General features: G+C 56.1%; 1 protein-coding gene and 1 non-coding gene across 2 annotated transcripts; one reads left to right on the top strand and one right to left on the bottom strand.

Moving 5' to 3' along the window:
- The first annotated feature begins 673 nt into the window (after positions 1–673).
- Positions 674–7,030, top strand: SH2D6 (SH2 domain containing 6). Its single transcript, XM_063649322.1, is given in 15 exon segments — positions 674–709; positions 1,120–1,136; positions 1,240–1,354; positions 1,912–1,970; positions 2,600–2,660; positions 3,463–3,485; positions 3,914–3,974; positions 4,374–4,452; positions 4,681–4,711; positions 4,814–4,838; positions 5,147–5,368; positions 5,371–5,453; positions 5,744–5,827; positions 5,997–6,155; positions 6,801–7,030. Coding segments are annotated over 12 exon segments (948 nt in total). The 5' UTR covers positions 674–709; positions 1,120–1,136; positions 1,240–1,354; positions 1,912–1,967; the 3' UTR covers positions 6,918–7,030.
- A 5,208-nt stretch (positions 7,031–12,238) lies between these two features.
- LOC129030951 (U7 small nuclear RNA) lies at positions 12,239–12,300 on the bottom strand. The gene has a single exon (XR_008500842.1). It is a non-coding gene; the product is annotated as a U7 small nuclear RNA (small nuclear RNA).
- Positions 12,301–13,254: the final 954 nt, after the last annotated feature.

The following is a 13,254-nucleotide window of genomic DNA, read 5'->3' as shown; positions in this document are numbered from 1 at the left end:
GAGTGTCCTGGATGACGTTGGTCCGGGGTTGGAGGCCACAGCAGATCTACCTTCCTGGTGTTTAGGAGATGCAAATGATGGGAACAATGGAGCCCTTGTCCCCAGGCCATTTGTGGCAGATCCTGGGCTCCAGGGAGGCAAAGCTCCTCTGCCTCTGCCATGGGTAAGATGTGGTCCCGGGACGGCCCCAGGCACGTAAATCTGCCCACCTGGGAGGCCCGGGACTCAGCCACAGGGTGGTTACACTGACCCCTCTTCTCCCCAACCTGGCTTTTTCCAAGACAAGCTCAGTGGGAGCAGGCCCCGGTGAGTACTGGGGCTCCTCTCTCTCCTGCCCTCCCCCCTTGTCTCTCTCTACCCCTCCTCTCCTGGGCACAGCCATCCCAGGAGCGGTGTGGGCTCTGCCTGGCCCCTCTCTGCCCAGGGAGACCATTCACGCGCCTCCACTTCCTGTCAGCACTAGGGCTCCCCGACTCCCGGCTTCCCCAGGGCACCAGCTCATGCAGTTATGCGCCCACGGGCACCAGCTCTGCCCCCAGCCTCCTTCTCTGCTGCCCTGGTACCAGGGCATCTGTCAGTCACACTGTCATGGATGTGAATGTCCCAGAACACAGCGTCTGTCTCACAGAAACTCCAGGGCCCCTTGGGCAGAGTTGACTAGAATGTGCTTGCAGGCTGGGGCCACCGCTCCCACCCCCCAGATGTGTGGGTAAGTGACACAGGGGGTCAGAGGGGCCCAACAGACTGGGATCCCTTGCAAGTCAGGTCCCCCCTGAGTGACTCTGCACACCTCCTGCCTCCCAGAGCCCAGCACTGCTGAGTCACAGGGGCCGAACTGTCCCAGCTGTCTTGGCCAGAATCAAGGGTGCAGGGGACAGGGGATGGGCATAGGTGGAAGGGCCCCTTGTTTCCAAACTGCCTACCTCAGTGGCCCCGCAGCAGTATTGGGAATGCCTGTGATGAGTGGTTCCTTTGAGTTGAAGCACTGGAGCTGTCAAGGGCGGGTGGTTTATTATACTGGGGAAAGATGGGCAGGGAGGAGGTGAGGCCAGCTTGTCTGTCCAGACTCCCCAGGTTGGAGAGAAGATGCTCCCAGCCCTTCCTTTCTGCCTGCCCCAGGGACTTGGAGACACAAGGTGAGTCTGCCTACTGAGGCTGGGGTGGGGAGGCAGCGGCCAGAGCCTGCTCTGAACACCCTCTCCCCTCCATTCCTGCTGTGCTGAGCATCCCTTCCTCCAGGCCCAGGAGGAGGAGGAGGAGGAAAATAAGTATGAGCTGCCCCCCTGTGAGGCTCTACCCCTCAGTCTAGCCCCTGCTCACCTTCCTGGCACTGAGGAGGACTCCTTGTACCTGGGTGAGGGCTGGGAGGTGGGAGGCAGGGAGACCAGGTGCTTGGGCAGGGCAGGAGGGTCCCCACAAGACAAGAGGGCATAGGCTTCGCCTCTCCTCCCCTGTCCGCACTGAGGCAGCAAAGGAGGCCTCAGCTGGCAGTCACCAGGGCCGCTTGGCTGGGCAGGGAGAGAGAGAGAGATGAAGGAATGGAGAGAGGGAGGGTGGGAGGGAGGAAGAAGAGTGGGAAGGGAAGAGGAGGGGTGGTGTAACCAAGGCAACAGCAGGGGCCTGGCATTCCCCTTCTGAGATCCCAACACTTCTTCAGGCCAAGGGCGGGGGTGCTGGGAGAGCCCTGGCTGCCGCTGGCATCCCACCCCCACTGCTCAGCTCCTCGGCCAGGTGGGGGCAGGGAAACTGCCCGCCTCCAGTTGCCATGGAGACTGGGCTGTCAGGAAGCCAATGAGCAAGGGGAGCGAGGGAAGGAGGAGGAAATGGAGGCTGGTGGGGGGGAGGCGGGAGGAAAATGGGAACCCACCTGGGAGGAACCCACCAACTCACAACACATGCGATCTTTTCCAGATCACTCTGGCCCCCTGGGTCCATCAAAGCCATCGCCACCCCTGCCTCAGCCCACCATGGTGAGAGGCCTCTCCAGAAGTCCCTCCTTCCCCACCCGCCCCATCCCAGGCTGCCATTTCCCAGTGAGTGAATCTTAGAGGCATCTCATTTGCAAGATTCCCCCACATTTGCATTCAAGAGGCCCCTGAAAAATCAGATGCCAGATGCATGAGAAGCCAGAGCCCTGCCGCTGTCAGTCACTCCTCCAACTCGCCTGGCCTGGTCCTTCCAGCCTCCCTTTCAGCTTCACCCACGGTGCCCTTCTCATCTCTCTGAGGGGGAGGGGAGGGGCTCAGCTGCCCTCCCTTGGATTCTGGGACCTGAGGACCCTCCCCACCTCCAGAGCAAAGAAATCCCTTCCTCAGCTGTCAGTCACTGCCAGCTCCCATTCCCACCTTTATCCCAGTGGGACTTTATGGATTTTGAAAGCTACTACCTTTATCATACATTTCACTAGAATTTTTGTGAAAAGCAGGGAGTCATTCACAACAAAGAAAGAGCCACAGGGTAGAAGCAAAGGGAAGAGTCATCCCTTTTGTACATTTTTTAAAGTTACACAGATACAAGTGGTCCCATCCCATCCTATCCCACCCCATCCTTGCCCTCCTGCTCTCACCATCCGCGCTCACCAGCCCCACTGTGCCCACAGCTGAAGGGAGCAGTGAGCCTGCCGGTGGCCGGGAAGCAGGGACCTATCTTCGGGAGGCGAGGTAATGGGGATGTCCTCTCTTTCTGTGGCTCCACCCTGGGACAGGGAGTCCTCCCGCCACGGGGTAGAGCTGTGCTTGCCTGACATGGGTCTCATACTCTGCCCCTTCATGGCACTCCCCTGGCTGTGCCCCTTTTTAACCTACCAGTCCTCTAAGGTAGGCAGGTAGGTGGCGTTGCCTCTAATGAAATGAATGAGGAGACTGAGGCCCAGAGATATGAAATGCTGTGCCTAAGATCACACAGAAGCAGAGTCTGCTCTTTTTTTTTTTTTTTTTTTGGTTCGGCTGCTCTGATTTTTTTTTTTTTTGAGTCGGAGTCTCACTCTGTTACCCAGGCTGGAGTGCAGTGGCACAATCTTGGCTCACTGCAACCTCTGCCTCCCGGGTTCAAGCGATTTCTGGCTAATTTTTGTATTTTTAGTAGAGACAAGATTTCACCTTGTTGGCCAGGCTGGCCTCGAACTCCTCACTTCAAGTGATCTGCCCACCTCGGCCTCCCAAAGTGCTGGGAATTACAGGCATGAGCCACTGTGCCCAGCTGCTATGATTTTTTGAACAGTCCAAAGTCATTTGGAGCCAGGCCTGGCAAGTCAGTTGGGAGGTCAGGAAAGGTGACACCATAGGGCTGTGCAGAGAACCATCAGGGGACGAGAAAAGCTTTCTCCTGGGGCTTCAAAGCTGGCTCTGAGATGCTCTCCTCGGAGGCGCCCTAAGGAGACTCTGCTCTTTCAGCCTCAGTCCCACTGAATTCCTTTCTGCTCCCTGCCGTGCATGACAGGTGGTTCTCTCCTTTTCCTTCCAGAGCAGGGTGCATCGTCCAGAGTGGTGAGCAGCCCCTCCATTTCCACCTCACTTTCCAGGCTTCTGGTTAAGAAACTGGCAGGGGTGGGTTGGGGGCTGGGGAGGGCCAGGAAATATCCCTGAAACCAAGGGAAAAGGCCCAGAGCAGGGCCCCTGCCCCTCAGCCACAGGCCCCTGGCAGGCAATGAGCCAGGGATCCTCCTCACACTCTCTGAGAGCTGGGGCCCATGGGCGCCTCTGAAGGGGAAGGTGCTCGTGGGATGCCCCCTCTGAGACAGAGGAGAAATTGTCATCATTCAAGCTAGCTCCCAGAAAGAGGGTCACCGTGCGAGGAGGGAGTGAGGTGCCTGCCACCCCTTCAAATCGATGGCTCCTCCCCCGAAACCCCTAGTCCTAAATGGAGTCTCAGGACTGGTCAAACCCATGGTCTCACACACCCCTCCCTACCTTAGGAGCCAGGCCCTCCAAAGAAACCTGATGAGGATCTTTACTTGGAATGTGAGCCCAATCCAGGTGAGCCCCTCCCTCAGCTCCAGACCCCTCCTGCCTGAGGCCCTCAGCTGCTCACAGCACAACACACTCTCCTGGCTCCATCTGCTTCCCTTGCTGCCTCTCACCACCCCCACCAACACGCATTTGCCTTCAGTCACCGCATGGACATCACACTCCTGCGTGTGGTCCAGGTTGACCCACACTGTGCCAGCAAGGGAGGTGCTCCCCTTAGAGCATGGGCTGGGTGGGGCTCCCCAGCTGCTGTGGCCAGGACAGCATCTGCCTCTGGTTGGAAGCACTCCCAGAAAGTCCAGGCTGCAGAGAAGCAGCAGGCCCTGCAGCTGTTCTCAGCCCCACCCTGGCCAGCATGGATTCCCTGCCTGGTGCCCAGCCGAGCCCAGCCTGCCCTCCCTGTTTCAGTCCTGGCTTTGACTCAGACTCTCAGCTTCCAAGTCCTGATGCCCTCAGGCCCTCTGCCCAGGACATCAATGGTGCCCGGGTAAGTGCCCCACCAGGTGTGCACCTGTGTGTACGTATGTGAGACACAGAGAGAGACAGCACCCCAGTTCAGGCTTCCCCAGCCCTGACCCTGGGATGGAATCTCCTTGCACTGTCCCACGGTTGTTGGCAGTGGTGGCAGGGGCAGCTTGGAATGCTGGGTTCACTGGCTCTTTCTCTTGAAAAACATAAAGACCCTGAGTTCTGTCCCCCAATTTGCTTCCTACAGGCCTACCACAGCCCCCCAGGAAACTCAGAATGTAAGAGGCTGATGGTCAGGGGAGAAGAGAGGGAAGCAGGGAGGGAGGCTCAGGGTGGGACCTGGGGCCCGGCCTCTTCTGATCAGACCTCCTATATGCCAGGGAGCAGCAGATGCCGCCTCTAAAGGTGAGTAAAGGCTGGTCCAAAGGTAGTGAGTTATCCCAACTGGTTGTTCACAGTCAGTTACAGATCAAACTCCTTGTTCTACCCTTTCCCCACTTCTCACTCCTGCACTTGACTAGACTTAAAAAAAAAAAAAAAAAGTAGGTGAATGCAGGCATCTTCAGCATGAATGCAGGTGGTTCTGCCAGGGCCTGCCCCAGCCCCAGCCCTGCAGGCCAGACTCCCTCAGGCCCCAAGTTACTGAGGATGTCCCTGAAGCTCTGACTCCAGCTGCGATCGGGCCTGAGGGGTCCCTCTTGGGCATTTTCCAGGGCCTGCACCAAATCAGGAAGCTCCTAGTCTGTGCCTCAAGATCACGCCTCATTTGGAGGTCACACGAGGCCTGGCTGGTGGGTCCTACCAGGGCACTGGATCTGGAGAGTGGAGGAAGCACTGGGTGCCGGGGTTTGGACTCGGGCCCATGTACACCTCCTCCTACCCCCCACCCCCGCAGCTGTCCCCTAGAAGCCGCCTTTGCCCACCCCCACCCCACCCCAGCTCAATAATCTGCTTCTTCTAGCAGGAAGGAAATCATCTCTTCCCTCTGTAGCCCCCACTGGGAGCACCTCAGCTGCTGAGGTGAGGAGGGGCTGGGAGCAGGCTGTAGGGAGAGGTTCCGGGAGCAGAGCCTGAGAGTCCTCACCCAGCAACCCTCTTGGGCTGAAGGGTGCACCACTGCAAGAACACATTGAACACACGTGTGCGGCACCCCACCGTGCCCCAGACCAGGGACACCTCTTTGTTCTGCCTGCGGGGGACTCAGTTGAGCAAAGGCTATGGGAACACAAATAACTGCACCCTGGGTCCTCGGCTCCCCATGCCTGATCGAGTGCCCTGGCATGTCTCTGAGTGACTGTGTGTATGCACAGGATGGTGATCTGCTGGCTCAGCCTTGGTACTCGGGGAACTGTGACCGCCATGCTGTTGAGAGTGCCCTGCTCCACTTACAAAAGGTGGGCAGCCACAGACCCCGGGTCTTCTCCAAAACCCCTTCTGCTCACAGGCTGTGGCTGGCCGAGCAGTGGGGAGCAGGAGAGCCAGGAGGGTTCTGGCCCCATCATGGGTCAGGGCGGTGGGAGGGCTATTGGAAGATGAGGTTGATGGCTGGGGTCTCTTCCACAGGATGGGGCCTATACCGTGCGCCCCAGCTCAGGGCCTCATGGCTCCCAGCCCTTCACCCTGGCAGTGCTTCTCCGAGGCCGGGTCTTCAACATTCCCATCTGGCGGCTGGATGGCGGACGCCACTATGCCCTGGGCCGGGAGGGCAGGAACCATGAGGAGGTGGGAGCTGGAGGAGGCAGGGGCCTAAGGAGGGACTGCAGAGCAGTACCCCAGGCCCAGCCAAGAGCATTTGCCTAGGGAAGAACCTTCATTTTGTATCTTTCTGGGGTGGGCAGAAATGACAGAGCCCAGAGCCCTGAACTCCTTCCCAGATGCCAGGCCCTCTGGTGGGGGAGGTGCCCCTCCTGCCATGGCTCAGTCCGCACAGGGTTGAGGTGGGGCCTTTGTGCCTTTAATGAACCCAGCTGGGAGGAGGGCCAGGGGTCCAGGATCTTCAGACTCTTGTCTACCTCCCCCGAGGACTCAACGTTGCACCCAGCATTTGCCAGGATGCAAACTAGAGACACCCATCACACAGCTCCCCATGCTGGAGGACCAGGGCAGAAGCGCACCCTAGAGTCAGTTTGATCTAGCCTTGGACATAAGAGTCTGGCCAGTGGCGTGCCCATAGGTGCAGCAGCAGGAAAGTTGCCTGAGGCCTGGAACAGGGCAGCAAAATGGCAGTGGAGCGGCATGGGGCAAACAGGAAGGAAGATATCTAGAAAAATGTCAAAAGTCCCCTTGTCAGAGTCCCACAGTTGCCTCAGGAAATTGCTCCCAGCATGAAGCTCACGGGACTCACGGATGCCCTGCCTCCCTGGCCAGCTCTTCTGCTCCGTGGCCGCCATGGTCCAGCACTTCATACGGCACCCTCTGCCCCTTGTGGACAGACACAGCGGCAGCCGGGAACTCACCTGCCTGCTCTTCCCTGCCAAGCCTTGAGGCCACAGCGAAGTACACACAGCCTTTGGCCCCAGTTTGCTTCTTGCCCCGCCCCACCTTGGGCTGTCTTCCTCTCTCCTTCCCCACCCCTCCTCGCCCTAGCCTTTCCCAGTGCCCGCAAGCAGCATTAATGGAGAAAGGCTGCCTGGAGGCCCAGGGAAGGGTCCTGGAGACCCCACCCCATGCTCACCTAGAGCCTCCCACTGCCCTCTCTGTTGCCTCTCCAAAGCTGACACCCTTTTCCTGGCCTCCAGGAATGCAGGTGTCCCCCAGTATACTAGGTCCTGGATGAAGGAACTGTGGTGGCCTAGACCAGTCAGGGGACAGCACAGGCACTGCCAGAACAGCAAAGGATCCTCTCACATCTACTTGTGGGCCTAGGGCACCCTAAGAAGGACTGGCCTGCCTTGCACAAGTTTGCTTTCAATAAACATTTGTTGAATGAATTATTGAATCTGCTAACTGAAGCAGAGGTGGCCTGCACGAGGGAGGCCCCACGGTTCTCAAGTGCCACAGGCAGACTAGCCTGCAGTTATGGAGATGCAGGAGCTAGGCCCAGGCAGAAAGGGCCATCCGTTTCTACCCCAGATTGGGGCTTTTACTTTTAGATGCTCTGTGCCGAGCGAGGCCAGGCTGAGTGGCTGATTTTTGTTTTGATTTGTGGGAGTTGGAGTGCGGAAGGGAGGGAGGCTCAGCGATGTCTCTGACACCCTATTAAATGAGGAGAATGGAGTCCATTACCTACTCCTCCAACACCTACTTACTGTACCGTGCTACCGGGGGAGTGATGAGCCTGATTTTGGGAGCTTGGTGTTGTCTAGAGGAGGGGAGACAGTGGGCCCCGAGAAACAACTAGATCTGATGCTCCAGTCTAGGGTCAAAGCTAGGGAAAGCTGAACAGTGGCGCTCAGACAAGACAGGACGGCGGGCGAGAGCTTGGGGGGCGGTGGGAGGTGGAGGGGCACTTCAGGTTCCCAGGCGGCCAGGCGGAGATGCGGGACAGTGCGCGGACCCCGAGGCCCAGGGAACTCCGGGTGGCCGGCGGCCTGCAGGCGGGCGAGGGCCTCTGGCGGCACAGGGCAGGCCAGGGGGCGGGGGCGTCTCGGGCCCTGGCGTGGCGCCCGGAACACCCCGTGCCAGAAGCTCCATGTGACCGTGACTCCGCAGAAGTCGCGAGCGCAGCCAAACAAAGGGCGGCTCTGCGGCCGCCTCGAGCTCAGGCTGGCACCGAGGGCCCGGACCCCCATCCCACTTCGCACCCCCGGGCCTCCCTGCCGTGCTTGCCCTCCGACCCCGGGCTCTGGCAGGGCCGGGAGGCGCAGGAACCCCGCGGGGGATGGGGCCCGCGGGCGGGCACTGAAGACACTGGGATGCAAGCGCGAGGCTGGGGGCGGGGGGCGGGGTGCGGGGCTGCAGGGCGTGGACAGTTTCCGTCACTGCCGGCTCCTGCGGATTACCGCCTCGGAACCTTCATTTCTTGCCTGTAATAAGGGGAAGATAATCGTCCCTACGTAATCGTCCTCTGGTTAGGAGGCTTAAGTGAGACATGCCACGTAAAGGGATGCCTGCGTAAAGGGGTGCCTGATGGGGAGAAGGAAACACCAAATTCCGGCCAATTAGCTGCCGCTGTCAAAATCGCTGGGAAGACGCAGTTATCGGCCAGGGCACCAGGAAGGGGCACGGGCTGGGGCAGCCGGCATAGGGGTGGGGGCGGGGGGCGGGGGGCGGGTGGACACCGGTGTGTGTATTTGAGGAAGGGACCAGCAGCGGAGGCCTCTAGCAGAAACAGGAGAATAGGAGACCCCCAACACACACCCTCAGCCCTACTGGCCCAGCCCTGGCTCCCTCCAGACCCTGGCCTCGGTCCTCCACACCCTCCCCAGCCTCATCCCGCAGGCCCGCAGGGGCTGTGGAGGCTGGGGAGCTTGGCACCTTGGGCTGGGACCCAGGGTACAGTCAGCCCCCTAGTATCCCCGCAACAGCTCTACAGGTTCCACTTCCCTAGAGGAGCTCTCCACTCTGTGGCCACAAAGGCCTCGGGACTCAGGGGCCTGTTGTTACTGAGCCCCGCAGCCATGAGGCCTTTGGTGGGGGAGTAGAAGTTACAGCCCAGAGCTCCTGAAGTTAATGGCCCAACAGGGACTCTGATTTTTCCCAGCTTAGGGACTAACTTCAAGGAACCAGCCTCCATTCCTCCCCTCCCTGGGGAGAAAGAGAGGAGGAGCAGCTAGGCAGTGGGACAGTCTGTAACCCTTGAGGGCAAAAAGGAACCTGTTGCCTGCCCAGTGCCGCCTCAGCTTGCAGGCCTGAGCAGATGGCCCCTTGTCCAGGGAGCCTTCACCACTCCCCCAGCCTGGGCCCAGGTACTTAGGCCATCGTCTCTTCACTCCCAGGACAGACAAGCTGCTACTGCCCACTATTGGGTATTCTGGGCCTGGAATACAGCAGGTGGCGCATATTTATTGAAAGAGTGATCAAATAGGTCAAGTCTATTCTGGATTCCTCTAAAGCTGATAACATTCTTTTATCAGGGCCTCCTTTGTTAAGTGAAAAGTCCAATCCAGTGCTGTCCAATAGAACTTTCTGTGATGATAGAAACGTTCTGTATCTGCATTGTCGAGTACAGTAGCCACCAGCCACTGGGGGGTCATTGAGCACTTGGAATGTGACTAGTGTAACTGAGGAACTGAATTGTTCATTAACGATTTAATTACTTTTAAGTAGCCACATACCGCCAGGGTTCCAAGTCTCATGCCTTCGCAAGTGTGAGGGGCAGTGGGGAAAGCTGGAGATTTCGGCAGGGGCTAAGTCTGGAGGAGCCTGGGAGGCCTCCGTAAGGCAGTGGGGAGCCATGGAGGCTCTGAGCAGGGGTGGATGCAGGAGGGATGATGGTATTCTAGGAGCATCACTCTCATTGTGTAGTGCTGAATGGGCCAGAGGGGCTGCACAGAGGCCGGGGGAACATTTAGGGGCTACAGGTATTCTGATCATTCGGGTGAGAGATGACTCCCCTTGATTTTTCACCATGCCAGCATCCCTCCAAGCACCCCATCCCCATTTCCTCCCACCCAGCAGGCCAGACTCTAGAAAATTCTAGGCAGGGTCACCGACTAGGGGATTAAGTCTTTGAGAAGTGCCGTTTGGAGGCCGGGTGAGGTGGCTCACACCTATAATCCCAGCCTGCTGAGGCGGGCAGATCACTTGAGGTCAGGAGTTCGAGACCAGCCTGGGCAACGTGGTGAAACCCTGTCTCTACTAAAAATACAAAAATTACCCAGGCCCTGGTGGCACATGCCTGTAATCCCAGCTACTCAGGAGGCTGAGGCAGGAGAATTGCTTGAGCCCGGGAGGTGGAGGTTGCAGTGAGCTGACATCGCGCCACTGCACTCCAGCCCAAGAGACAGAGCAAGACTCTCTCAAAAAGAAAAAAAAAAAGTGCCTTTTGGTGAAGAAGCCCGTGTGTTACAAACAGACAGTGGGTTACCTGTCTCCAGAGGCCGGGGAGGGTCTGTAGCACAGGTGAGCTGAAGGAGTGTGCAGCTGAGAAGGGCATGAAAGCCTCAGCAAAACCACACCTGCTGGGGCTCAGAGCATGGTCTAAGCAATCTTCTGCCAGGCTTTCAGCTTTGGTTTCTGAAGAGGCAGCCTGATCTTTGGTGAAAACACGGACAGAAGGACCCAAGTTTCATTCTGGCTCAGCCACTCACTTCCTGCGTAACCTTAGCCTCAGTCTCTCCACTTTTATGTTTTTGAAACTGAGTATTACTCTGTCACCCAGGCTGGAGTGCAGTGGCATAATCTTGGCTCACTGCAACCTCCACCTCCCGGGTTCAAGCAATACTCCAGCCTCAGCCTCCTGAGTAGCTGGAATTACAGGTGCCCGCCACCAAGCCCAGATAATTTTTGTATTTTTTTAGTAGAGACGGGTTTCACCATGTTGGCCAGGCTGGTCTCGAACTCCTGACCTCAAGTGATCCACCTGCCTTGGCCTCCCAAAGTACTGGGATTACAGGCATGAGCCACTGTGCCCGGCCAGTCTCTCCGCTTTTAAAATGGGGCTAACAATACATATGTCTCAGGATTGTTGTGAGGATGAGAAATGATGTAAATAACATGTATAGGCTGGGCGCAGTGGCTCACACCTGTAATCCCAGCACTTCAGGGGACCAGGGTGGAAGGATCACTTGAGCTCAGGAGTTCGAGAATAACCTGGCCAATAAAAAAAATCCCATCACTACAAAAAAATAAAAAAATTAGCTGGGTGTGGTGGTGTGTGCTTGTAGTCTCAGCTACTTGAGTCTTCGAGGCTGAGGCTGCAGTGAGCCATGATCACGTCACTGCACCCTAGACTGAGCAACAGAGCAAGATCCTATCTCAAAAAACAAAACATGGATTTAACATATACTTTGCAGCCATAGAAAAAGAATGAGATCATGCCCTTTGCAGAGAGATGGATGGAGCTGGGGGCTGTTATCCTTAGCAAACTAACACGGGAACAGAAAACCAAATACCGCATGTTCTCACCTGTAGGTGCCCGTGCTAAGTGATGAGAACACATGGATGTGTGGAGAGAAACAACACGCACTGGGGCCTATCGAAGAGGGGAGGGTGGGAGGAGGGAGAAGATCAGAAAAAATAGCCAATGGGTACAAGGCTTAATACCTGGGTGATGAAATAATCTGTACAACAAACCCCTATGACACAAGTTTACCTATGTAACAAACCTGCATATGTGCCCCTGAACTTAAAAGTTAAAAAGATCCATATACTGGCTGAGTGCGGTGGCTCACGCCCGTAATCCCAGCACTTTGGGAGGCCGAGGCGGGCAGATCACGAGGTCAGGAGATCGAGACCATTCTGGCCAACATGGTGAAACTCCGTCTCTACTAAAAATACAAAAAAAAAAAAAAAGTTAGCTGGGCGTGGTGGCGGGCACCTGTAGTCCAGCTACTCGGGAGGCTGAGGCAGGAGAATCGCTTGAACCTGGGAGGCAGAGCCTGCAGTGAGCCAAGATCACGCCACTGCACTCCAGCCTGGGTGACAGAGTGAGACTCTGTCTCAAAAAACAAAAACAAAACAAAACAAAACAAAAACCCCGTATACTTAGCCTAATACAGAGCTTGACATGTAATAAGAGCCATCTGATTGGTACCTAATAATATTAATAACTGTGATTTGGCAAAGCTTGGTTCAGGTCACTTTTGTGCCGCATTTTTAAGGACTCAGTCTTTCCCAGTATACACACATACTTATGACGTCTTTAGGCACTGTAGGTACTGTAATAATTATTGTTGTTGTTTTTTAAAAAAATTTTTTTTTCAGGGGGCTTTCTGGTAAAAACTGGAAAGCCTGCTAGACGAATACTAAAAGAGCTGTAACATTAATAATTATTGTTTTGTCTGCCCACCAGGCTTTCCTGTTCCCCTTCTGGTAGCACAATCCACTTCCCCCACTATAGATCAGGCATGTGACCTAGGTCTGACTGGGACCAAACAGGGCCCATGAAAACCTCTTGATGTTGAGAGAGAGAATCCAGCCCTCTTTCCAAATCTGAGCTGCAAATGGCCACCTTCCCTGCCATGTGGATAGAGCAGAAGTGAAGCAAAGACAAAGAAAAAGAGTCTTGGAGACTTTGGGTCCTTCCCCAAAGCCGCAGTATTTGCCTTAGTGCCCCTCCCAGTTATGTGAGCTAGAAATTTCTTTTTTGGTTTAAGCTAGTGGGAATATGGCTTCTGATCTTTGTAAAGAAGAGTCCAGGCCAGGTGCAGTGGCTCACACCTGTAATCCTAGTGCTTTGGGAGGCCAAAGAGGAAGGATTGCTTGAGCTCAGGAGTTTGAGACCATCTTGGGCAACATAGTGAGACCCCTGTCTCTACAAAAAAATAAAAAGAAAAATATTAGCAGAGGTAGTGATGTGTGCCTGTAATCCTAATTACTTGGGAGGCTGAGACAAGAGGATTGCTTGAGCCTGGGAGTTCTGGGCTGTAGTGTGCTATGCTGTTCTGGAGTCTGAACTTAGTGGCATCAATATGGTGACCTCCCAAGAGTGGGTGATCACCAGATTGCCTAATCAGGGGTGAACCTGCCCAGGTAGGAAACAGAGCAGGTTAAAACTCTTGTGCTGATCGATAGTGGGATCATACCTGTGAATAGCCATTTGTGCTACAGCCTGGGCAACATAGTTAAGACCCCATCTTTAAAAAGAGAAGAAGAGGAAGACTCCTGCCCAGTAGAGGCACTCATGTCCTTGAAGTTCAGGGAGGTCAGAAGATTCATCTGAAGCACAGAGCAGTTAGTGGTAGAACGATTAATAGAACTTAGACTTGTCTGGTCATCT

The sequence above is a fragment of the Pongo pygmaeus genome, chromosome 12 (assembly GCF_028885625.2).
Source record: "Pongo pygmaeus isolate AG05252 chromosome 12, NHGRI_mPonPyg2-v2.0_pri, whole genome shotgun sequence".
Lineage (NCBI taxonomy): Eukaryota > Metazoa > Chordata > Mammalia > Primates > Hominidae > Pongo > Pongo pygmaeus.
This window is presented reverse-complemented; position numbering and strand designations above follow the sequence as displayed.